The sequence below is a fragment of the Asterias rubens genome, chromosome 10 (assembly GCF_902459465.1).
Source record: "Asterias rubens chromosome 10, eAstRub1.3, whole genome shotgun sequence".
Taxonomy (NCBI): domain Eukaryota; kingdom Metazoa; phylum Echinodermata; class Asteroidea; order Forcipulatida; family Asteriidae; genus Asterias; species Asterias rubens.
Genome location: NC_047071.1, coordinates 17,507,652 through 17,534,650, shown reverse-complemented (window position 1 = coordinate 17,534,650; position 26,999 = coordinate 17,507,652). Strand labels below are relative to the sequence as shown.

Sequence of the window (26,999 nt, the reverse complement as noted above, 5' to 3'; positions counted from 1 at the left end):
TCTTATCTCGAGTTAAGACAAGTAAGGACTAGCCTTAGGTTTTAATATCTCCTAGGACTAGTCCTAAGTTCTTTGTGAAATCGACCACTGGCGCATACCATAGACCTTATTGCAAATAATGTTCAGTACGTGCACATTAGGCGTGGAATGAGGTGCATTACTGGTCTAGCTACTCAAGTTTGATCCCTAGCTAGACCAGTCAACAGTTAGCGCTTGCGCAATGGGTGTTTGCGAAAAGGTCTACGCATTATATGTACAGAAACTACTGGTTGGCAAAAGCCTTAGACTTGTGAACAAGGCAGATGCCTAGCGCCACCCCACCATTATTACCCTCATACAAAAATAGGTGCGACACTCCCTCACATTTCATAGAGATGCTTTTTAGCAGAAAAGTTGCTTAAAAATATTCTGAGCTAAGCAAAAATAAGCAGGATACCAGTCACAGCTTGTACATGTGACATGGTATTTCAGCTGGTTATTTTATGCTTTTAAGCAGAAAAGTTTCTTTAAAAATTGTCTGCTTAGCAAAAATAAGCAGGATACCAGTCATAGATTGTACATAAACAAGGTTTTTATTACAAACAGATTCTTTACTTCCTGTCTGCGTTGTTCTTGGTGTGGATTCCACTGGCGCGTTGACATGATAAGAAGCTACATCTGTCAGTCGCAAGGTGGATAAATCAGATCTTGTATTTGTAGAAGCTCGTAGAATCTTGAAAACAAAACGACACAATACAGTTTAATTCAAATAAAAGTTATCCATTCCCTAACCTGAATAGCCGACTCAATGCTCCACAAGAAAAATAGAAAGACATTGAAATACTTTCAAAGTATTTTCTTTTCTTGGAGATTGCCTGGAACTGGTTGCCTGTAAATTGCCTTGCGTAACATGGCCTCATCTAGGCGCTATATTAGTTGGAACTATTCTTAAAGCCATTATACACTTTCGGTAAAAAAAAAAAAAAAAAAAGTTCACAGATTTACAAATTATTTACAGGGTTTACAGAAGGTAATGGTGAAAGACTTCTCTTGAAATATTGTTCCATGATATGCTTTACTTTTTGAGAAAACATTAAAACAATATAAATTCTAATTAGCGAGAATTACGGATTTATTTGAAACACATGTCATGACACGGCGAAACGCGCGGAAACAAGAGTGGGTTTTCCCGTTATTTTCTCCCGACTCCGATGACCGCTTGAGCCTAAAGTTTCACAGGTTTGTTATTTTTATGTATAAGTTGTGATTCACGAAGTGTGGGACTTGGACAATACTGTTTAACGAAAGTGTATAAAGGCTTTAAGCTGGGACTGCATTCGATTGCATTCACCAGATGATATCACCATGTTGCAGGCTGACATGATGCTGAATGTAAAAACCACAGAGGATGAATTTGTTGTTTGTTTATTTGTTTGTTTGTTTGTTTGTTTGTTTGTTTGTTTGTTTGTTTGTTTGTTTGTTTGTTTGTTTGTTTGTTTGTTTGTTTGTTAAGATGATCTTTCCATCAAGCCAATCTCTCTCATGCAAACATTGCGTTAGGCTAACCTCTATGACTATGAACTGTACAAGTCAAGAAATAGTGATTCAGTAACGAGATGAAAATACTTGTTCTAGTCATTGTGAAATCAGCGGTTAGCTGGATGGTAGTACAGTATGGGCTCCCAATTGCACATTTGGTTCCACAAACTTTTTTGTAATAAGGGACCGTTTGTTGTTTACTCTTATTACCTGTTCTGATAATAATAAATCCAATGCCAGAATCTAGTGTGAGTTTGCATCAAATACAGTCATATCTTCATCTTCATCATCTTGTTCAAGAGGTCTCAACTCCACTTCCGATCCATGAGTCGCCAGAACTCCGTACTTCTTTGTTTTCCTTCTACCCTTTGATCTGTAAAAACACAAAATAAAAGACGATAATACAAAGTGGTATAATTTTCTGGATAAAATACTTGATTAGCATCACTTTAGACGATGTGACCTCTGATGTCACTTGAAAACTGTAACATGATTCGTGTGCATACCGCCGGGCAAAACCTTTGGCAGCCAGCTAGAAAGTGTATGCATTCTTACCATGACTACGAGTCTTTTTCTTTGCCCGGCGAAACATGACGTCTACAGTGTTTTGTCAACAGAGGGCGGTTTGAATGTAAACATAGGTCACATCGTCTATACTATACTTCAGTAGAATTCGTCAGAACAACTTCACACAGAGAGTCTGTAATGTTTGGAACAAACTACCAGCTGCAGTTGTTCATTCTCATTCAACTAACATCTTCAAAAATGGCATTGATGAGTACCTCACCAAAAACATTGACATGTACAGTTTTGCAGGATGTTCACCACAGGATATATGGAAATATTAAGTCCATTCTCTTCTGCTCTCACATTTGACTTTGCTACTTCCATTGCATTCAGTACTTTTGCAGTAAGTTTTGTGTGAATATGGATGGGCGTTTTATAAGGCTTCATTTGGCCTTCATTATGCAGAGCCCGAATCTACAGGTAAACAGGTAAACAGGTAATGAATTTGTCACCCGATGATGATCAGTATGATGATCAGTGGCTAGAGGGTTTTGAAACTCGAACGACCTGTTTGATTAAGAAATCCCTTTGTTTAAAATTTGTAAGCTTTATAGCACAAATTTAACAAAAGGGATTGGTATCATGCATTATTTTACCCTGGAAACTTTAGGCTTGCGCTACTGAAGTCCCACGCTGAAAGAAAGCAGACGTTTTGTTCTGAAATATTTTGCAGGAGTTGAATACAGTATGATTCCGGGCTTTCTTGACAACAAAGCACCGTCAACAGACAATGACACATCTGACCTTACTTCTAGAAACTATAAGGCTCCCAGGGGAGCCTTTTTCTAGAAGTAATCTGACCCTAGGTACTACCACGTACCAGTACCATTACCAGGGCCACTGGTACCAGCATGTTAATTACCCTGCCCCTACCTATACAGTAGTATACATGAATAAAGTAAACAATTTATTATATTTTTTTATAAACTTTTAACTTTTCGAAACGAAAGTCAACAGAAAAAGACCATGAAAATAATTTCATTTATTTTAGCATGTTTTGTTTAGTGAAAAGAGAAGGTGTCCAAAAGTTCATTTAGCTCACCTGACTATTCTGATGACAAAGTAGGCAATAACCAACGATGATATTCCAAGTAAAATAAAGAACACTGTTTTCATATCCATGTGATCCAGATCCATTCCACCCACATCATAACTCCCGGCCCTGGTGTGGTTTAGGTAATTGCCCGTCTGTTTGTCGCCTGTCTCCGGTGGTACTTGCGGCGGCTGTTGCTCTGCTGTTTTTGTTGGTTGCACGGTTTCCACTGCAGCCTTCGGTGTGATCATTATCTTGGGTTCTACTACGGAACTTCTGTATTGCTTTAAATTGTCTCTGATCGTGTCTGGGTCTGCAGGTTTCTTTTCGTGGAGAGTCCTGTAATTACTACGGTGTCTGCCCTTGACTTTGGAACTGTGTTTATGCTGGTCGTACCCGTCTAGTTTACCGACGATGTTGTTCCTTCTGTCGTCACCAAAGGTTGCGAAGACTACAATCAACTCGAAACAAATCAGCACAATCAAGGGATAATATATATGTTGAAGCTTCATCTTGCAGCGATTTCTTGAATTTTAAAGAAGAAGAAAAGAAAGAAAGTGTGCTAAAATGACAAACATACGCTACTTCCAACGTGTATTTACTACGCACTTTATTGCATTTTCCCGTTCTCTGGCCATAATATTCAGTCGTCGTATACATGTACATACATCACCACGCGCAACTTCGATATTTTGGCTGGTAAACTTACGTATTTTGCATGGGATACAGTCACATGTCTTTTTTTTTTGGGGGGGGGGGGGGGGTTAGGGGCAACAGCGCCACCTCTTGTTTCATTACACAAGTTCTCTTCGAGTAATGTGTCAAAAAAATATATCTGCTAAAGATGACTCACCTATTCTGTTAACAATAATCAATAGAACTGTCAAGCACGTTTGAACATGTATATGGCAAATGAATTATTGGTATTATCCCGCCATTTTATAAAACCTTATTATATTATTTCTATCTGCATGATAAAACACATTTTTATCGTGATGTATCATAATAATTCATAAGTACACAATAATCAGAGAGAACTTCATTTTTTTATGGCGGCAATTACGCTTCCATATTCTACCTCTCCGGTTTGACAAACAATAATTCTAGACACTTTGTTGGCACCCTTTTTTTTAAGTAACTTCAAGATTATTGCTTTGCTGCTTTGTTCTCATCAATTAATAATTAGTCTATTATTTTGTTTCTCCAACGTGAAGCATTTTTTGCGAAACGGCACAAGGGAATATCCACTCAATGAGCCGGTTTGAAAACCTACAATGTTTTCACAACCCATTGTTTTTTCGTTTGTTGAATATTGAGCTTTCAGATTGTTCTTTCAGTCACTGAATTAAAGCGCCCCTCTAAAAGGTATAGCTAATAATCGATCACTGTGGATTTTCAACATTTTGTGTTCCTAAAAGTGTCTGACAAGATGATATAAAACCTTCATTAATTATTTTGTGTACTGATTGAAGCCTACATGAAAAACGTTATGTAAATTTTGGCACTACCTTGCCTCTTTTGACCTTCGATGATTCGCCTATTAGCCTAGGTCACGGACGTAGAATATTTCGGGCCGTTTGCGGCGTGTCTGGAATTTCTCTTTCCCTGGGACACCAGCAGCGCGCCGCGGCGGTGGGCACGTATGCGATACCAGCCTTTTTCTAGTGTGCTGTTGTCTCTAAATAAAAAGTTCAAATTCAAGCAATAAACCGAAAGGGAAAAGTTTCTCTTCAGTGGTAGGATGTTTTTTGATTAAATTCTTTTTCTTTTCTTTTTTGCAAAAAGGCATTTTGTGAAGACATAATATTATAGGAGACTAATAATTAATTAGATTGTTGTTATAAGTAGCTGTTTTAACTTTGTGAAGTGCACAGCGATGAGATTATTGCAGTGATTTTTTTGTGAATGTGTGGATTTTTTAGTAGGGACCGTTGTCGCATAATATGCAATAATGTCTATGCAATAATGTCTGCCGGACGGTTTTGCATATGCAATCATGTCCGCGCGGACGCTGCTGCATAATGCAATTGTGTCCGCCCGGACACATTTGCATATGCAGTTGTGTCCGCCCCCGTGCAAAACCGTCTTGCAGTAAATTAAACGCCCCTTGGTTGGAACACGTTCGCCATTATTTTTTTACAAGCTATCATGAAAGTGTATGTCATGAATGACATGGGAAACGTTCGGCCGTTGGGTATTCGCTGCAATCATAAAAATACGTGAATATTCATGCTCGCTTACGCGCGCACATACATGTACAGTCATGTACATGCACGCAGGACGGTTTTTGCATAGCCCTGGCGGTTGCATTATTATGCAAAAGTGTCCGGAGCGGACAGTATTGCATACGGCACAAATTTCATCTGACACGGTCCATAATCCGAAATAAATAAATAAATAAATAAATAAATAAATAAATAAAAATAAATAAATCAATAAATAAATAATGGACAGTAGCGGGCGCCCTTCCAGTACTCCGTTCGCCAGCCGGATACCCGCGATTTTTTGTCAATCAATTACAACCTCGTTTCTTCGCTCGTGTTCGGTATGAATTAGTACAGGTTTCCAAGTAAAATGTCCCAGACCGGGGGTGGAGTAATGCAACAATAATTTCGCGTGTGTTGTGTTCATCTTCAAAAGTCGTAGAGTCTCATAAGCATTTTATTCCGTATTTCCAATTTTATTTGAGAATATGGACGTACTAGATTTGCACGAAGCCGAGGAAGACGAGGAGTTTAAAGTTGACGAAGAATCTGATCGTAAGTATTATTGTAAAGTTTGGTTGGAGTGCTTTTGTTTTTATTTTTTGTGAACGTTGGTTGGAATGATGATGAGTTGGTCAACTCGTCCCACGGCCACATGTCCCATAGTCAAGCATCACACTTCCGTGGGTCTTATAATTTCGTGGTAGGGGCCTACCAGAAAATTAATTTTTTCGTTGTCAAAAATATATCATCTATCTTTACTTTTTTTATACGATGAATTGGAAGCCAGTACTGGTACCCTGTGCGAGCTTCATGGTTCCGTGTATGTTTTGTATACACAAATCACGGATCGTACCCGCCCTCTCGTGACGCACTCTCGCAAAACAGGGTAATTTTCAATTATTGTTGGCAGAGGAGTAACACGTACAGTAGATAGGGAATCCGAAATTACGGTAAGAATTTATAATTTTTAACAATTTTTGAGATTGCGGAGTGGATTCTCTGGTCGCCCCCTGGCACATTGATATATCAAAGGACACATAGAGCCTAATTTTGGCGAGATAAAAAAAAAGAAAAAAGAGAGATTTCTGATTCCAAAATTCATTGAACCATGGGTCGTTAAACGCGTGAGAGATGTTCGTCTATGAGGTTACGGGAGACGATAGCCGGACGAAACAGAAATAGTTCTAGGAGTACCCTCATCACATGTCAGTTTATTAAAAAACAATAAGTTAATTAGTCACGACTAGTGTTGCAGTGACAACTATTTTAGGCGTGACTAGTCACGTAGTAAATTTCACTACACTAGTCGCTCAGATGCCCAGTCTGGCCAGCAATACATGCTTAGAGAAAAAATTGAATATTTTTCGCATCAAGTTATACATATAATTATAACTTCCCTGTGTGTTACCATTAAGCTAGTGACAATGACAACAAATATGTCATTCCTTTATGTCTTTATTTTTGCAGATGGAATCCAGAAACTGAAGCAAAACGCGCGCAAACGCAAAGGAAGGGGCTTCACTGGTGGTGAGTATAAAATGCCTGGAGAGTGCGCACAGGCTATGGAGGCCATGTCAACCATTGCCCCTGGTCTTTGCCTTCGTGCTTCTACTAAAATTTCCCTTTGACTTTAAGATTTTCAATCGAAGTGCCCTTTGCAAAATGAAAATGGCCTTGCCTGTTCACAGATGAAAGTCCAGGCCTAGTTGAAGTCAACCTATTAAGTAATAGATGGTACTGTTTGTTAGCAATGACTGAAACTTTAAATCGGCAAAGACCCTACATGTATTTCCTAGTCTCGGTCTTACTTGACACTGTGTCATTGAGCAAGACCGTTGGGTTGGAGGTAAAACTGTTATGTTTTTTTGTTTTGGTTTTTTTTTGTAAGTTCTCGCTAATAAAGTGAAGGCAGTTTCCACTGCAGCGATAACGAGAACGATAACAATAATGACGCAAAGAGAACGCATTCCATTGGTTAAATGAGCATGTGCGTATTCTGCATGGAGAAATTCAACCAATACAATGCGTTCTCTGTGCGTCGTGATCGTTTTCGTTCTCGTTATCGCTGCAGTGAGACTCGGCCTTAAGGGTCTAAAGTTTTAGTAAGAATAACCAAAAACATTCCATTTTGACAATGACATCCCTTGACGTGTCAGCGTGTCGTGGCCGAGTGGTCTAATTCAACGAAACCAAAGCTCTGGTTTTACCAGCAGCAGAGGGTGGGTTTGTATCCTGTTCATTACACTTGTGTCCTTAAAAGTTCGAAAGGTAGTGCATTCTGCTCTACATTTGTACCCCAGCCAGGGTCTTAGTGGATATGCGAACATCTTTACGAACTGTAAAGGGGGTACCCTGTTTCAGCACCAGAAGTAGCTGGTAAGGTGTCCTCGGAGGCAGTTGATGCCCAAATCAGTCAAGTGTAGCCTTCACCTTGAAGTGGCTGTCCGTCCTTGTGATCTCTCATGATAATGTTTAAAGACACTGGACACTAATTGGTAATTGTCAAAGACCAGTCTTCTAACTTGGTGTATCTTAACATATGCATAAAATAACAAACCTACATATGAAAACTCAATTGGTCGTCAAAGTTGCAAGATAATAGCGGAAGAAAAAAACACCTTTGTCACACAAAGTTGTGTGCTTTCAGATGCATTGATTTCGGGACCTCCCAATCTAATTCTGAGGTCTAGAAATCAAATTCAAATTTTTTAAAGGAAAATTACTATTTTCTCGAAAACTACGTTACTTTAGAGGGAGCCATTTCTCACAATGTTTTTTACTATCAACAGCTCTCCATTGCTCGTAACCAAATAAGTTCTTATGCTAACAATTATTTTGAGTAATTACCAATAGTGTCTAAGTACTACCTTTAAAGGCAAGGGTGTTTTTTTCTTTCATTAATATCTCGCACATTCGACTTCCGATTGAGCTCAAATTTTCACAGGTTTGTTATTTTATGCATATGTTGAGATACACCAACTGTGGAGACTAGTCTTGGACAATTACCAATAGTGTCCAGTCTCTTTAAAAGGGGAATTGTAACATGTTTGGCTGCTCATTGACCATTTCCCATCTGTTTTCCTTCTCTTCTAATCAGATGGACCTGGCATCAGGACGGCCGATGGCGAATTTGAGGCCATGGATATTGACACAGGAGAGAGTGGCCCACAAAGATGTGAGTAAACAAAAAACATCTCTTCGTAAAATCTCTCAAGTAATATAGCACTGAATTTTAAGGTTTTTTATGATTATTAAATAAACTTTGTTTCCCTGTTTTTGTTTTGTTTGTTTTTATTTCAAAATTAAATTTCATTTCAGACGGTGGTCATGTTTTGAGATATCGCCGCAAATCCTGAGCGATTATATCCATGCAGGAATAATAATTTTAATTGGAATACACAATCTGAGAAGTATTACTGACAGTAATGCTTCGTAGATTCAAACTTTGGGGCATAAAAACTGATATCCTTTTACAAAACCACATTACCTTTAAGTGAAATGATTCTCAAAATGCTTTATACTATCGAGAGCTGCTGTAGGCTTCTAACGACTTAAAGGTCGTTTTGCCATTCCATTTAAGAATGGCTGCTGTAGGCTTCTAACCAAAAGTTTGTATTGCCTGCCACTCATTTTAAGAGTGATTACCAAACATATGCCTTCCCTTTAAAGGCAGTGTACACTATTGGTAATTGTCAAAGACTAGCCTTCACAGTTGGTGTATCTCAACATATGCATAAATAACAAACCTGTGAAAATTTGAGCTCAATCGGTCATCGAACTTGCGAGATAATAATAAAAGAAAAAACACCCTTGTCACACAAAGTTGTGTGCGTTAACATGGTTGATTTCGAGACCTCAAGTTCTAAACCTGAGGTCTCGAAATCAAATTCGTGGAAAATTACTTCTTTCTCGAAAACTATGGCACTCCAGAGGGAGCTTGAGCTATTCTCACGATGTTTTATACCATCAACCTCTCCCCATTACTCGTCACCAAGAAAGGTTTTTTGCTAACAAATACATGTAGTTTGAGTATTAACTAATAGTGTCCACTGCCTTTAAAAGAATTCCTGATTATCATTTTTGCAGCTGTAGAGGGTTGGATTCTTTTTGTGACTGGCGTTCATGAAGACGGATCCGAGGAAGATGTGAGGGATAAATTTGAAGAATACGGAGTGATCAAGAACATCCACGTCAATCTGGACAGACGAACAGGCTTCCTAAAGGTTGGTATCGGCGTTTCAGTGCGTGAAGGTCACCAGATGAATTTATCCGCCAGCGAAATTGTGTTTATCCTATCCCTGCTAAATACAAGGAAATGTTGCCAAGTGGTGCAATATGTTGTTATTTGTTGCATTTAGCAGACTACTTCAATTCCATACTCTGTTGCACTGTGTTGCATTTTGCAGGTTTCTACATGGCAATGACGTATCCCCAGCAAACTTCGATGCATATTGGTACATATTTAGCAGGATTGAATGCCAAGGCTGGTGTTAACCAGTTTATATGTACTTCACAATGCAACAAAATTCTCTGTTGCATTCGGCTGGATTTAGCAGGGTTTCCATTTTAACTGTATTGTATTTTGAACAGTTAGCAGGGTTTTAATTTTTAGTGTGTTGTGTTTAGCAAGTTTGTCATTGGTACACTGTTGTATTTTATTGCATTTAGCAGCGTTTTGATTTGTTACTGTGTTGTAGTTCGCTGCATTTAGCAAAGTTTTCATTTCAATTGTGTTGTATTTTGCTGCATTTAGCAGGGTTTTAATTACAGCTGTGTTCTATTCTGCTGCATTTAGCATGTTTTTAATATAACTGTGTTACATTTTGATGCATTAAGCAAAGTTTTCATTACAACTGTGGTGTATTTTGCTGCTATTAGCAAAGTTTTCATTAGTACTGTGTTGTATTTAGCTGCATTCAGCAAGGTTTTTATTTCAATTGTACTGTACTTTTTGCATCTAACTGTTTTAATTTCAACAGGGTTTTCATTTCATTTTTGTTGTATTTGTTTGTATTTACTGGTTTTAGTTCCAACTGTGTTGCACTACGTTGCATTAAGCAGGGTTTTGATTTCAAATTAAAGAAATAATTAGTTTAGAATGTAAAAGATAATTCTTGAAGTTAGAGACCACTGGTGATAATCATTCATTTTTTCCATCAACTTTGAATCTGATCCTAATTCCACTTTGTTTCATTCTCATTTCACACTCAGGGTTACTCGTTAGTTGAGTTTGAGACGTTCAAGGAGGCCCAGAAGGCCATGGATGCGTTGAACGGCAGTGATTTACTCGGTCAAAAGATCGCAGTAGACTGGGCCTTCGTTAAAGGACCCCACAAAGATTCCAAGAAACGGTATGTAGATTTCACACGTAGTCAGGATCCAGATTTATTTGACTGACTTTACTTACATAGGCTTTTGTCAATTATTATATTTTGTGATTTGTCAGAATTAAGATTATTTGGTAATCGGTGGGTTCAAATCCCACATTTTGGTCACAGAACTCAGGAAAGTACTGAGTATACTGTGCTTAGTACACATATTGGTGTAAGGGTAAAAACCAAATTAAATTCTCTGACCCCAATGCAAAATTCTATGACATTTTTGCAGCACCCATTGCTGATTCAAACTGCCGCTAGCTCAGTGGTTGAGTGGTGAGACATCTGATCTAGGTTTGATTTCACAAGGAGTTGGGACTCGTCTTATCTCGAGTAGGACGAGTAACCCGTCCTAACTTAGGATTTATCTTAAGGTCTGCATGCTACAGTGCAGTGTTTGGACTCGTCCTAAGTCCTAAGATTAGTCGTAAGTTAGGAAGAGTTTTGTGAATTCGACGGCTAGCAATGCAAAGATCTCGGGTTCGAATCACACCTGAGTAGTTTGCCTGTGGATTTGTTTTGTTTTACAGTGCATCAAACACATCAGGAAGGGGTAAAAACCAAAAAGTTCTTTATCCCTGATGCAAAAAATATTATCTATGAAACAATGCTCCTTGTTGAAGTGTTTTTTCTCTCTTTTCATTTTTCTCTTTTTAGGAGTGGGCGTAGAAGATGAAGATCCTAGCTGCCTTTCTATCACTGTCTTGCGTAGTTCTCTCCTTCCTCCGCCATTTAAGTTGTGTCCTCATTTATGTACTTTTCCCTTAAAAAGACGGCAATCCCTTCATTTAAAAGTAGAAGGAACATGAGATTGTTTTTTATTTGTTTGAATAGTTGATCTTCCCACAAAGGGAATTCGGCAAACACAAGGGGATAATAAACACCAAGCTGGCAACAGACAATCTCGCTTATACACAAACATTGGTTTAACGTCTTTGATTATGAGTTGCACAAATCAAGAAAATTGTGATTCAGTAACTAGATGACAATACTTATTCAAGCGTTGTGAAATTGTTAGCTTGGTAGGATTGAACCTGCAACCTTGTGATTGCAGGTCCTGCAGTCTAACCACTGGACCATGGTGACAATTAGTTTTAAAAACCCTTTGGGTAGAATTCTGCTATTATAAGTTCTCATGGAGGTGATTACACTATGGACGCAAGGTCTAGAGTACTGTCAGTTTTCAAAAGGATGTCAAAGGTCAGTTTCCACTCGCCTCTGATCAGTTTTTACCTGAAAATCTTTGTACATTAGTAACATTAACACAAAGTTCGGCAAATATTGCCATATCCTGAGTTCATTTTCTTCAGCCAATGTAATCTAATGTTGAGTAACACACATCGAGAGAAAACATTTTCAAAGACAATGGTATGGCAGGAGATTCTGGTGACCCCCCCCCCCCCCTCCCCACTCCGGAGATTTTACCCACCATACAGCAAATTATGTAAACATTTTGTCTGAGTGATGTTGTCCTCTTTAACTTAAACCCTTTTAGCCCATGTTAATCAACTGTATGGGTGGACACATACACACACACACCCTTTGGGACAAAAACCCCTTTGACACCTGGATTCAGAATTAATCAGATTGTTATATTCCTTTATTAAGAAAACATTTAAATCAAGCACTGTCAAACACCTTAAAAACACCACATGGATATGTGTGTGTAAAGTTTTACAAAGTGTGTACAGTCCCTACATTGTGTATAGCTCTTTCGTCCAAAGTCCACACTTCATATGTAACACTTTTAAAAACAAGGCAATCGGCTGTTTCTTTCTTGCAAACGATAATTTAAAAATGAAGTTTCTTCTAAATGTTTGCTCTCGGAAGGTAATGGAAACAACGTTTATGGATTAAGCCTTTTTGTAAATCTTACTGGAAGTTCTTTTTAAATAATAATAAAACAAAAGTTTAAACAGAATGTACGTGTAATTGGGTTGTTTCTTCATTTAGTAGTTGTGAAATATGTGCATGTCTCGGGCCTCGCTTGTTGGACATTTTCGTTGCCATACCTACCCACATTTTCCCCTTTTTTATCCCCTACCCCAACCCAAATCTGTCATCTCATCAAATTGCGCAACAAAAACGTGATTGCTTTATTTAGGACTCGTGTACACAGTTTTGCCGAATGTTGTAACATTCCCACGATAGAAAAAGGGAAAGGAAATTATCTTTGTTGGAATTTTAAACGTATTTTAATGATGCATCAAAGATTGTTCCGATAGGCAGGTGAATAGGGTCAATAGCTTTTTATATATTCACCTCTTTTCATTTTTTTCCCCCTCCTTATTTTTGTTCTCTCAAAAGGTTTTGTTTTACTCGGTGTTTTTTTTTACTCCAATTTTTCCCCATGAATGTGGGACACGTATAAGGGGTGTCTCTAATACCGTTGCTTATCATAAGCATCATATCAGTTGAAGCGGAAAATGAACACGTGATACCATACATATATTGATATGAGAAAGATATGACAAGATACTAAGCTATAGACATTCAAGATACAAAACATGGTTTGCCTTCCCAGGGTTTTGAAACCTTTTGTAGACCAAGGTGTGGTCTTGACATGAATCCCTATTCACTGTGAACGAAGATGTATAAAATATAAGATTTTTGCATTTATACCATAGGTCCATTAATTGGTTGGTAAGTTGTTTTTCAACAGCTAAATTGTGTTTTCTCAAATATAAATTACTTTAAAAAGTTTCAGCTTCAATAGTATTTAAGGTGGGGGTTTTTTCAGAGCAAAAAGTTAGAAGTCAACAACCCTATGGTCACAATAATTATTGGCTGACCGACTCTCCCCCCTCTTTTTTATTTTAATGATTGCACACTTGTGAGAATCGAAAATGCTTAAGGCCGCCCTCTCACGTTTTGCATGTTAATAGCGTAATATTGTCCTAGGGCTCGCGCTACGCCATTCAATTAGTTTTTCAATTTTAGCAAAACAGTAGACCAATGAGCTTGGAGAACTCAACTGGCTACTAACTGAGCATGCGTGGTCACGCCCTTTTTTTTTTTTTTTTTTTCAGTTCAGTTTTTGATGAGGTTTTGGCGGGAGAAGTACGAAGCTTATCTGACCGTCACTGAATGGCTTCACTTTCTCTGTCGGCAGTTGGCGCTGGCCTACATACACCGGCCACATGCCCACGACATGCACAACAAGCCGTTGGTGACAGAGCGAATTTTGATATTCGGGAAACACCAGGCCAGTATGCTTCGTTTTTGAAAGGGCAAGGACGCCAAGACATTTTCTCCTAGGTAAAGGGCACCCCATGGAGGCAATCGCGTGCTCCGTGAAGTATCAGGCCTCTGGGGACCCTAATCTTTGGGTTCAGCATTGCCCTATACGAATCATGAGAAATGTATTACTATATGCTAATAATTGGAGGGGCTAAGTCAGATATTATGGCAACACGTCCCATTGATTCAAAGATATGGTGATAGCCCTAACACCCAACTGATTTTGGTGTGCAAAGTTAACCAATGCACCAGTGATGAGATAACGTCATTATCAATATTAAAAGCAGTGGACACTATTGGTAATTGACAAAGACTAGCCTTCACAGTTGGTGTATCTCAACATATGCATAAAATAACAAACCTGTGAAAATTTGAGCTCGATCGGTCGTCGAAATTGCGAGATAATAATGTAACAAAAAACACCCTTGTCACAAGAGGTTGTGTGCTTTCTGATGCTTGATTCGAGACCTCAAATTCAAATTCGTGGAAAATTACTTCTTTCTTAAAAACTACGTCACTTCAGAGGGAGCCGTTTCTCACAATGGTTTATAATATCAACCTCTCCCCATTACTCGTAATCAAGAAATGTTTTATGACAATAATTATTTTGAGTAATTACCAATAGTGTCCACTGCCTTTAAGCCATGATAGAAAAAGGGTATATTTAAGTACGGGTAAAGCAATACTAGTTTAGTTCATAGATAGGCCCATAGTCTTCGCCTTTTTGACTGAAATATTGTACAGTCGGTGAATTTGTGCTGCTAATCGGGCAAGCACGGGAACATCTTCGGGGACGATCCTCAGGCCACACCCCCTCTTGTCCTAAAAGGTGGGTGGTATTTAACCCCCGCACCCCCACCTCGGGGTTTTGCCCGTGTCTTTGAAGTCAATTGATCGGAGCAACTGATTTAAGTCCTCGTGTTTCTGTGCAAGGAGCTGGAGAGGGGAGACATGACGCTGAAAAACATCTTTACTCCCACTTCATCGAACTCCTACGATTTGTTGACATCTAAAGTTGGGTCGAAGATTTTAATTTTGTCAACACTTTTTTACGTCACAGTGCTGTTTTCGCAGAGAATGTTTCACACGAACGTGTGCGAATTATTCGTTTATTCGTTTGGTGACGTCAAAATTCGTGTAGTGGCTCCCATTCGCATGAACGAACCGGGCCTTGTGCTTTTTTTTGTAGGGACAGTTAATATCTGAATGCACTGGATTTACTCAAAATAATTGTTGGCATGAAAACGTGCTTGGTAACGTGATAGTATAACGCATTGTGAGAAACGTCCCTCTCAAGTCTTAGTTTTTTTAAGAAAGGGGTAGTTTCTCACTCAAGCATCTGAACTCACATCAATTTGTACAAACAGAGGTGTTTTTTCTTTCATTATTCTCTTGCAACTTTAAAGCCATTACAATGTATACACTTTCGTTAAACAGTATTGTCCAAGTCCCACACTTCGTGTATCACAACTTATATATAAAATAACAAACCTGTGAAAATTTAGGCTCAATCGGTCATCGGAGTCGGGAGAAATTTAACGGGAAAACCCACCCTTGTTTCCGCACGTTTCGCCGTGTCATGACATGTGTTTAAAATAAATCTGTAGATCTCTATATCGAGAATTTATATTGTTTTAATGGAATAATATTTCAAGAGAAGTCTTTCCCCATTACCTTCTGAAAACCCTGTAATTTATTTGTAAATCTGTAAACTTTTTTTCTTTTCTGTACCGGCTTTAATGACAAAAATTGAGCCACAGGTTTGTTATTTGATGCAATTGTTGGGACACACCAAGAAAATAATACTGGTCTTTGGCAATTACCAATAGTGTCCAGTGCCTTTAAGAGTGAATATCAAGCGTATAAACCTTCCCTTTAAAGATACATCCTTGAGGAGGGTCCTTTAATGTGGGCGGGATCCACCCAGTGACCTTAAAGCAGCCGTCACGTCTCGACCGAATTCCAAAGACGGTATCAAATCGTTCTAAGAAAATTAATTTCATCCCCCGCACCCCATCCCAAGATTAAATTTGTTGGTTTCCCAAGGAAACAAAATTGATTTTTTGAAATGCAAAATGCAACTAGGTAACTAGGTTAAAAAACACCCACATTATCAGAATTCCCTGCCTACCCTGCTGTGAACATGTAGCTGCACAGAGTTCAATTGGGCACCCATTCAATCGTCTAACTTCCAAGACACAACTTTCCCCGGGTGAAAAAAAAAATTCATACAAATAAAAATTATTTGGTATTGATCATGATTGTATCCCAATTTCATTGGTATCGCAATTTCATTGGTATCCCAATTTCCAATCCATACTTGCCGTATAATTTTTTTTATGGACGACCGTTAGATTTTTCAGGCGTTTATTATTTCATTTTTTAATACGAGTGTGACCGAAATGGGTCAAATTGACGCAGAACACGTGACAATCCAATTATTTGACCAGTTTCTGGGTCAGACTGACCCCTAGGGTCATGTAATCTGGGTCAAATCCGGAGAGCAGAAACGGCTCTCTCGGACGCAACCTACAGTTTTTGAGAAAGGGGTAATTCGTCACTTAAATATAAAAAGACGCCAGGCCTGAAACCTTTTATTAGGCATCCGAAAGCACACAAATTGGTGTATGAATATAGTGTTTTTCTTCGTTATTATCTTGCCGTTCAATTACCAATTTTTGTTTTTAGTCAACATTTTCACAGATTTTTTATTTTTTTTGCATAATTGTGTTGGGATAGACCCAGTGAGCATATTGGCCTTTGACGATTAACAAAGAGGTGTGGTCTACGGACACTATTGGTAATTGTCAAAGACTAGCCTTCACAGTTGGTGTATCTCAACATATATGCATAAAATAACAAAACTGTGAAAATTTGAGCTCAATCGGTCATTAAAGTTGCGAGATAATAATGAAAGAAGAAAACACCCTTGTCACACGAAGTTGTGTCCGTTTAGATGGTTGATTTCGAGACCTCAAGTTCTAAACTTGAGGTCTCGAAATCAAATTCTTGGAAAATTACTTCTTTCTCCAAAACTATGGAACTTCAGAGGGAGCTGTTCCTCACAATGTTTTAAACCACCAACCTCTCCCCATTACTTGTCACCAAGAAAGGTTTTATGTTAATAATTACTTTGAGTAATTACTAATAGTGTCCACTGCCTTTAAGTTGCCATTCCTTGAAAAATGATCTGAGCGTCTGATAGAATCGAAGCGCCTTGTACTAACACCTTGTAAGGCAAAAACAACGCGAAACCGTTCCAACTCACTAATGAAATATTAATTTAAAGGTGCGGTACACGATTGACAGTATTATATAAAAATGAAAACAAATATTATGAAAGCATTATTTAGAAATTGAATTCTGGTAAAACCAGGAACCCTGAAAACAAATCCGCGTGAGATACTGTCTTACACTGCAAGATAATGGTTATTTTTTTATGGTCATTAAATATTGCAGTACAGTCTATTCACCTCTATTTTAAAGGGGAAAATAAATATCGCCAAAGGATTTAAATACAAGAGGAACCCAGGACGAAAGCCCGCAAGTGTTGTACTAGCCCCGCGTTATGTAGAAAAAAAGAAACAGAAACACCATGGCCCGATATATAACATTATTATATTCTTATGAAAAGAAACAGACAAAAAATAATCATAATTGAAGTCTTATATGTGGTGCCGGTGTCAGATGCAATTGTGTCCGCCATGCAATACTGTCCGTTCCGGACACTTTTGCATATGCAATCGTGTCCAGGGCTAGGCAAAAACCGTCCGTTGGACATGTATATGACTGTACATGTATGTGCGCACGTGCACTGAACCTGTGATTAAGCAGCATGAAATGAGTATTCACGTATTTTATGATTGCAGCGAATACCCAACGGCCGAACATTTTCCATGTCATTCTTGACATGCATTTAGCTTGTAAAAAAATGGCAAACGTGTTCCGCGAGCAGGAGCGTTTAATTTACTACAAGGACGGTTTTGCACGGGGGCGGACACAACTGCATATGCAAATGTGTCCGGGCGGACAAAATTGCACTATGCAACAGCGTCCGGGCGGACACGATTGCATATGCAAAACCGTCCGGCGGACATTATTGCATGCAATATAGTCCTCCGTATAGTATTGCATAGAGGACACAATTGCATGCGACACCGACGGACATTATTGCATATGCAATACTGTCCTTTGTATAGAAATGCATAGAGGACACAATTCCATGCGACACCGGTATACGCCAATGCAGGCACTCATGGCGCTTGCTCCCAAAATCTGCACTCTAGTCAGCTGAGCTCCAAATGCACTGCTCGTGACAATAATTACATTTTTATAAAATGCTCTGTTGAAAACACCATTAACATCATTGTTCTATTCTTTTGCGAACAGCTGACTGTGTGTGTGTACCTTTAGGTCATTCATTATTGGAGTACTAATCTATGAGTGGGAAAACTAAATCTCGCCAACTGATTTGAATACAAGAGAAACAAGGTACTTATAAGTTAAATGTACTGTCCCAAAAACCCCACCATTATTTTATTCTTTTGCGAACAGCTGACTGTGTGTACAGGCCTACATCGAGACTACATGGGGGAGCTTTGTCAGAAGGTGAAGTTCTGAATTGTATTTATTGTTCTAAAATGCCCACTCAATCACCGCTCGGGGATATGTACGATGTAGTACAGGCTGAACTTTGATGCAATCTGTCACTACAACGAGCAGTGCAATTTGAAAAGAATGTACTGTACTAGTTCATCATTTCCAACGACTGGGAGTCGTCGAGAGAGTTGATTCGGAAGATGGCCGTGATGTATGGTCTGTGTATTGACCCAGATTGCTGAACTCTTCCGTGTAAATCCTGCTGCCGTGTCCAGGGGCTTGATGTCAGTCAACGGCTAGTGCCGGTGGGGATGAGGGAGTGAGAGGGAGGTCCCCGTTGGGATTGGGATTAATGTAGAAAATGGAAGAACAACAGGAAAGTTGTTGACTAAAATACTTCCCTTTCTTCTTCGTGATCGTGGTGTGCTGTGGGCTTCCTTTGGTCCTTGGAAAGGGGATTTTGGTAGAGCTATGGTTTGTGAAACTCCTTCACACACGCCAACCACAAACTATTTGTGAGCAAATGTCACGGTGAACTCCAACTTTAAGGACAAATAGCTATACCGGGTACGTAGGATGGGTACCGTTTTGAGCAATCAACAAACTTTGATGGGCTTTGATGGGCTTTGATGGTACGGACTTTGGCACGCAGTCAGAAAATGTCAAACAAAATTCGGCTATTAATTTTATAGGTCAGTCGAAGATACAATTTTTTTGGCTGTCATTGCTTGTGACACTATAATTTTTTCAAAGGACAAATCTGTGATGTCACCATCGCCAAATATAATTATTTATCATGACGTACTTCGACTGTTGTGTCTTAAAGTCCGTGTGGGTGACAACGCACAACCCTAACACCTACCTAGGTTTCCCCGCCATTTTCAACAAAACATCCATTCATTTTAACACACAATTTTGTTTGAAAATAAATGCTCCATTGAATCAGCATTAGACATGCAAAAGGAGTAATTCAATTCCATTGGTTCGACATTCAATGGGCAAAGTAAGATCATTCAATTTCCTTACAGGTTGCAAGACTTATTCAATTTCGTAAAAGCCAGCAGCAAGAGCTGGTCAACCATTCAATTTCATCATGTGTAAAATAGGTAGTGGGAAACAACTTAAGAATTGTCCAAGTGCGTGTCTTTTAAGAGTCCATCAATTTCTCTTCAAATGTTTGGCCAGGATTGAGCGCATCTAACAGCCTTCGCGCATCTAACAGCCTCTAGATCTTCTTTGCAGCACTAACTCCTTCTGGGATGGGTATCGTATGAGGTGTGGCATATAGTTTGGGGTAGATGTGCCACAATCGCGTTTGGTGTCATCATCGTCCGACGTATACATATCCCCATTTCTTCATGTTGTCTTGAATTCCCCTGTCGGCCTACAGCTAAAAGGAAACCGCACTTTGAGTTGAATATGGTAAAATGCATGAATTTGAATGAGTTAAATGAAATTGATTGAACTTCTGCTGAAATTTGCCGTGTAAAACCCAGACAGATATAGACACGTTCTATCCCGTTGGTATACTAAAACATCGCTTCACACAAAGAAGGAACCAGACTAGTCTTCACTTCCAGCCTCGCTTTGGTTACACTTAGTTGGAGTTGGGGTAAAACAAAATTGTTGCACCACTCATTTAATGCTCTGTGTTGACACGTTTGATAATAATTGTCAAAGACCAGTATTCAAACTGAGAAAATTTTGACTCAGTTGTCATCGAAGTTGCAAGAGAATAAAGACAGAAAAAAATATCCCTTTTGGACAAATTAATTTGGGTGCTTTCAGATGCATAATAAAAGACTTCGGCTGAAGTATTTTATTATTTGAGTGACAAATTACATCTTTCTCAAAAACTACGTTACTTCAGAGGGAGCCGTTTCTCCCAATGTGTTATACTACCAACAGCTCTACATTGCTCATTACCAAGTAAGTTGTTATGCTAACAATTGTTTTGAGTAATTACCAACAGTGTCAATTGCCTTTAAGATGTTCACTGTAATTCTATCACTAAATTAACAGAATGTACAGATAGATTACATCGTGATCATGCAGTAAATGAACTCACACACGGAAGTTTCACAGTCGGGGCCCATTAATAGCTAGGTAGACATGTTGATTTCTTATCGGACCGAGACGAACTTATATCGCTCTGACGTCATCGGCGTCATGTGCAGACATTCAAAGGAACTCATTACAACATAACGGATTTAAAACCACATTGATACATTTCACTTTTAGCTGTGTATTCCTTGAATTGTGTTATACTGCTGTTGTTATAGTCGTTTGTTTCGTTTTCTTTTTACGAGGATAGAGTAGAGGAGGGGGCAGATGCCACACTACACCCACATATCTGTATATACACATACTTAAAGGAACGTTACAGAATTGGTTTTGCTGGCAAAAAAAAATGGCTAGCAGTGTAAGCACTTTATGTATTAATCCACCATATACATAAACTGACAAACCTGTAGAAGTTTGAGATCCATCGGCCATCTGGGTCACGAGAGAATAGTGAAACACTGATTACAAATTTTGCGTTGCATCGAAACCAAAACAAAAAAGAATAAAACGATCACTGAGCGATAAACTCCAAACGCGAAATTATATGATTTATTTCTCATCAAATATCAAATTTCAGACAGATATATTTCAAAGGTTTGTTTTCTACTGTCATCATGATTAGATCGTGTTAGTTTTATAAATCTGTGATCTTCACATATTTTGTTTCTTACCAATTCTGTAACGTTCCTTTAATTGCGGATTTCTCTCAGTTATCTAATTCTACCTCCATGGTTATCCCGATCATTTTGTGCGAAGTCCCCATTGGTTTTGTCCACGTCCTTGACATATTTAAAACAAGCAGCAACAATTTTATTTTGTTGAGTTCCCTGTCCATGGGTAGACGCGGTTCACACCCCACCCACAGGCACCTGCTTGGGTGGGGTGTTAACCGAGGACGCTGTTATACCCACACCCACCACCCAACACCCACCACCCACCAATGGTGATGCCAGTTTAGTACGTGCAGTTATTACTATTATTAATTGTACATACCATTTTTGTCAAATTCATTGTTCAAATAATAATTATAAACGTTGTCTTGACACACATGTATTTTGTATGAAGACCTTCCTATGTTATCCGTCTTTGTGCACCTCTGACCTTTATCCTGGTGCAGCCATCTCGAATTTCTCCCATTGATGTCAGTGCTACCAAACCGAGGCTGGAAGATCAAAATAGTATGGTTCCTATTTGCAAAATGCTTAGTAGCGTTCATTATTGTTATTCGATCTAAGGAACATGACCAAGATGGAGGCAACATGATAAAGGTCTATTGTCCTTTATGTGAGCCCTCGGAAGTCCGTGTAACCTTTGTTAAAAATAGAGTCATGACCTTGTTGTACATTCAGTGGCATTTCTGGTTGGCAAGATACCACACTGCCACCTACCTGAAAAGCCATGGAATTGTGGTATCTTGCCCACCAGACTGTACAAGGTCATGACTCCTTGGCTGATTTTGTTCTATGGGGGATGTGTGTATGTATATTATTGTTTACTCTACTGTTTTGTTTTACTCCATTGTGCTGACTCGTTGAGATCATGTGAATATTTGTATATGCGCTTTTGAAATGTTTGATTAAAATGCACAATAAAAGTGGTTGGATTATTGCTGATATTATTAATATTATTTATTACATACAGTCACACAAACACATACAATACAACGCTACATAAAATTCCATAAACTCGAGTGGTTCTTGTGTTTTTTGGTTAGTTTTATTTAACATAAGATGTACAAATAAAATCACAGCAACCTTAAACTGAAGCTGTTAGTCGCAATCAAATACATACAGTACATAACACATTATATAATTATTTGCTCACTAAATAACATAATATTGGTCCCAGTTAAAGGAACTGTACACGTTTGGTAATTGTCAAAGACCAGTGTTCTCACTTGGTGTATATCCCATCATAAGCATAAAATAACAAGCCTGTGAAAATTTGGGCTCAATAGGTCATCGAAGTTGCGACAATGTTGAAAGAAAAAACACCCTTGTTGGACGAATTTGTGTGCTTTCAGATAGAAATAAAAGACTTCTAGCTAGAAGTCTTTTAAAATTTTAGTGAGAAATTACCTCTTTCTCAAAAACTACGTTACTTCAGATGGAGTCGTTTCACACAATGTTTTATACTATCAACAGCTCTGCAATGTTCGTTACCAAGTCGGTTTTTAAATTAAAACTTGTTTTGAGTAATTACCAAACGTGTACCTCCCCCTTTAATGTGCTATTTTATTTGCATTTTATTTATTGTTTTATTATGGCGTAGAATAGCTAAATATGAATGAATATTTATAAATGCATGTTTGTCTTCTCCGTATTGTTTTTGCCTACGAAAGACCCTTTCATAAAATGACAAAACACACGTTTTCCATTGATGGACTATGGAGTTAGAACCGGGCCAACATGTACTTTATAAAATTGACATTTATTGGGTTTAGCTTGCCAGACAATGTCCTCATTTCAAGCCTGTATTATTGATTTGTGATTTTCTTCCCCATGCGAAGAATGTTGTTTCTTCGTGTTCGGTGTTATTTCACTCCAACCCCCACCCCCACCCCCACTCTCTGAAAGATGCACATATTTTCCACTTGTTTGTTTCACATTTTGGAGTGAAGAAAAGAAACACTTTATATGTTTTTGTTTCGTATTTATCTATATTTTATAATGTGCGTAGGAAGATGACATGCAAGCTGTATTCACACAAACGGATTTTGCAATTAATGTGGAACACACGATTTGGCACGAGTTTGGGTCGATAACGTGCTTCGGGCTGGGTTAAACTGCGAACAACCCGTACGTCGTTTCTAATGACATTTTTTTTCTAAAACATTTTTTTCTTTGGTGGGGGGGGGGGGGGGGGGCAATGGATTATGAGGTAATGCCGGGGTCGAGGGACTTGTTAACAGGGACCAGGGGGGGGGGACGGTCGCCTGCTTCCAACACTTGTGGACCACACGTCATGCTTGTGTTGTTCCATTTTTCGTAAGTGTGACGTAAGCATGGAGTGACAAACAACTATTTGTGTTTTTGGCACGAGCAGATTCCTGGCGGGGTTTGGAGGGGTGAAGGGGGGGGGGGCATGGCTTGCAACTGTGTGCTCTTTAAACCGACCCCGAAACAGTGCCAATTATTCAAGATCTAAGCCCCGCCGCCGGAAGTATGCTTAGTGTATACAACTCGACACCAGCAGACTACTGATGAATCTTGTCTGTTTCGGTTAATTATGATGCACCATGCTCTGGTGATATTCAACTATTCTCTGACACAATCACACTCTGGTATCAAATGAGTCTTCATGGTCACTGCGAATCATTGTTAACAATTTGAAAAAGCTATATCTCAATATTTTGTAAGCATTATTTGTTATAAATATTAAGCTTAAAAGAAGTGCTGGATAGCGCAAAAAAATGCGTCAAAATTACCCAAAACTTCACTCCTGTACAATTGCTTAGCGTGCAGCCCATTTTTTTGTTTTGAGCCGTTTCAATAAAATAAAGTTAAAAATCGCGAGAAGACCACTTCAGATCCCAGACATCTTTGTCTGGTTTCACGGGTTATGCTATGGCAACTTCAGCGTTAATTTGCATTCAATAAATAGGGGACAGACTCTATTCCCCGTCCATGCCTTTGTGGCTGTTGGTAGTCATGGTGACGTACAGTGGTATATTTCATTGTCTTCCACCTCTTTAGGACCCAACGGTTCAAATCCCGCCGGTGCATGCTTTGTGGGATGGGTTTTCAGTCCCTATACTTGATTGCGTACCTACATCTTAAAACTCCAGTTCATCATTTAGAAAAGAATGTGGAGGACCCGGGTACAAAGTTATTACGAAATAATCCCTTCATCTCCCCTCTCATGTGTTTCTCATACACTATATACCATAAATAACATTAATGTTGAGCAAAGTGTAAATAAACACCAATTTTGTCCCTGTCCCCACTTGGTGTAAATATGGAGACTGGAGCGTCACCACATTTTAGCTAGATCTTTTTTCCCGCCGGAAGACACCCGACTATACATCTTCCATCATATCAGGGGCGTGGTCGGGTGTGACAGGGGGGCCACGATTCCTCATTCGCCACTTTGATCTTCAAGAATAGATGAACGAATGGAATGAGGCTACGGAGACACTGTGCGTCAATTAACATGATCTATTAGTAATACCCTCATGCCCCCCACAACGCAGAACACTTAGTCTCGCCCCAAGGCGCCAGATGGCATTCCTTAATCGCTAAAATGTGAAATGGGCCGGGGGTAGACATAAGCAAAATGCGGTTTGTTTTTACATAAATCTCGCCGTAATTAATCCTTTTAAATAATCAAGTCAAACGTTTTTACTCTTGTACGGACATAAGATGTCATATAGTCAGGATTCACTGCGTCAATGCTTCAACTATGTTATGTTGACGTCACAGCCATCTGGCGTATAGTATGCGTCATCAAACATCAGCAGTAGCCAAATAAGTCAAAAATAAGCAAATTACTGTTTACACATTTTTGCAGCACAAAATACTATTTAAAACCAATCCGAACGTCATCGTACCATCTTCAACTCCTTCTGCCCTCCAGAGTTCTCTAAACAAAGCTAAACAATTTCAATAAATTTCTTAATTTTTACAAAGTTAATTACATTGGTTTTCAATTATTTATGTACATTGATCAAAAGCAGTGGCGTGACTGGTAAAGTCTTACTACAGTATGCGTGCTAAAAAGCGTAGGATTATCGTTTGGTATTTTATGACCCGAAATAAACAATAATTCTATCCGGAATCTTACTTGTTATAAAGATGGTGACAGTAGTAAGCATCCAGAGAAACAATTTCGATTTGAAATCAATTAGAAATCATTTGAAACGGAAAACCGATTCATGCATGAGTCGTTTCTCAGATTTCTGATGGGTGGTGTACCGTTACGCAAATGCGAAATGTCACCATGCTAACGTGGATAGATTCGACGTTCTTGTGAAAATACTGTGATATTTTTGTTGCCGTTTTCTCAGCAAGTTGACACTGTATTCAGTCAACTCTTTCACAGATGACTTTTATTGCATCTAAAAAAAAAAAAAAGCATCACCTTGACAAAAGCAAACGATTACCAAATAAGCCATCTAATCTCAATTAAAGCACGATATAAAGCTAATGGTTTCGTAATAATTAATGTACATTTTTTACCTTAAATATTAACTCAGTATAAGCAACTCTTAAAGGAACACGTTGCCTTGGATCGGTCGAGCTGGTCTTTGAAAAGCGGTATGTAATCGTTTGTTATAAAATGTATATGGGTATAAAGATGTGGTAAAAGTAGAATACAATGATCTACACAATTAATAAGCCTCGCAATTGCGTGGTTTTCTTTTACGTCGTCGACTAACACGCTCGGCCATTTATGGGAGTCAAATTGTTGACTCCCATAAATGGCCGACCGTGTTAGTTTGCGACGTAAAAGGAAAACTGTGCAATTTTAAGTGATAATTGTGTGGATCATTAAATTGTACTTTTAAAAGATCTTTCTAACCATATGCATTTTATAACAACGGTTTCAAACGCTTTTTATAGACTAACTCGTCCGATCCAAGGCGACGTGTTCCTTTAAAATCGTCACTTATCATAGTTCAAAGCAACAAATCAACTCTCTAATGATTCAAAAACGTCATGCCTATTTATAATCCTAGCTATCAGAGAGCTGTTGCAGTTTATTTCATTTATCAGCTTGTTCCAAACTTGATACTAAACTCAGAAGAAGAAAGAAACAAGAGATAAATGGTGTTTCTTCGGAACAATTAATTTGCCAAACGTTTTGAAACGGTGCCAAAGATCGGCTAAGAACGAGACAATCGGACATATTGGAACAGTGCCAGAACCAAAACTTCTTTACCGCCATCTACGACTTTGTGGAACATCATTTTGATGAAGTTCAACCACTTAAAAGTGCTACATACTTTGTTTACACTACTACCTCATTTTCAGCAGCCATTTTCAGTGAAGAGCTGCTTGCTGCACAAAATGCAGCTAAGCACAAGAAACTTCTGCTTATCAGATTAAAGTTACTAGTCAAACTACCATGCCACAAGAACAATTTGTGATTGGTATCCTTCTCCTATTTCTGCTTACCAGAAAATTGTTAAGAAAGATATTTTCTGCCTAGGCAGCTAGCTCTAAGAAATTGTGCCCTGTTCATCCCAGACTTACGTAATCCATCAAGAATCTGGGGTTGATTGAAATGTGTACATCAAGACTCGCTGGAAATCTATTTCATGTTATACAACCGCACAAATTAATTCCTAATCACGGTGGCATTATTTGAGGTTTACGTGGTCGACATTTTGCAATAATGACATTGCAGTGATTCCTGACTCATTTTGTTCTCTTCTTCTTAAATCCCTTGTCCCAC

General features: G+C 38.7%; 2 protein-coding genes across 2 annotated transcripts; one reads left to right on the top strand and one right to left on the bottom strand.

The window, feature by feature from the left end:
- Window positions 1-612: 612 nt before the first annotated feature.
- Window positions 613-3,777, bottom strand: LOC117295817 (membrane protein FAM174A-like). Its single transcript, XM_033778583.1, has 3 exons — window positions 3,128-3,777; window positions 1,729-1,891; window positions 613-712 (listed from the first exon to the last, which is right to left on the bottom strand). The coding sequence occupies exons 1-2, from the start codon at window positions 3,628-3,630 to the stop codon at window positions 1,762-1,764; spliced, it is 633 nt and encodes a 210-aa protein (XP_033634474.1). The 5' UTR covers window positions 3,631-3,777; the 3' UTR covers window positions 613-712; window positions 1,729-1,761.
- A 1,920-nt stretch (window positions 3,778-5,697) lies between these two features.
- LOC117296179 (RNA-binding protein 8A-like) lies at window positions 5,698-11,652 on the top strand. Its single transcript, XM_033779064.1, has 6 exons — window positions 5,698-5,877; window positions 6,793-6,852; window positions 8,423-8,500; window positions 9,412-9,548; window positions 10,537-10,676; window positions 11,358-11,652. Exons 1-6 carry the CDS (start codon window positions 5,811-5,813, stop codon window positions 11,374-11,376), a joined length of 501 nt encoding a protein of 166 aa, XP_033634955.1. The 5' UTR covers window positions 5,698-5,810; the 3' UTR covers window positions 11,377-11,652.
- The last annotated feature ends 15,347 nt before the right edge of the window (window positions 11,653-26,999 follow it).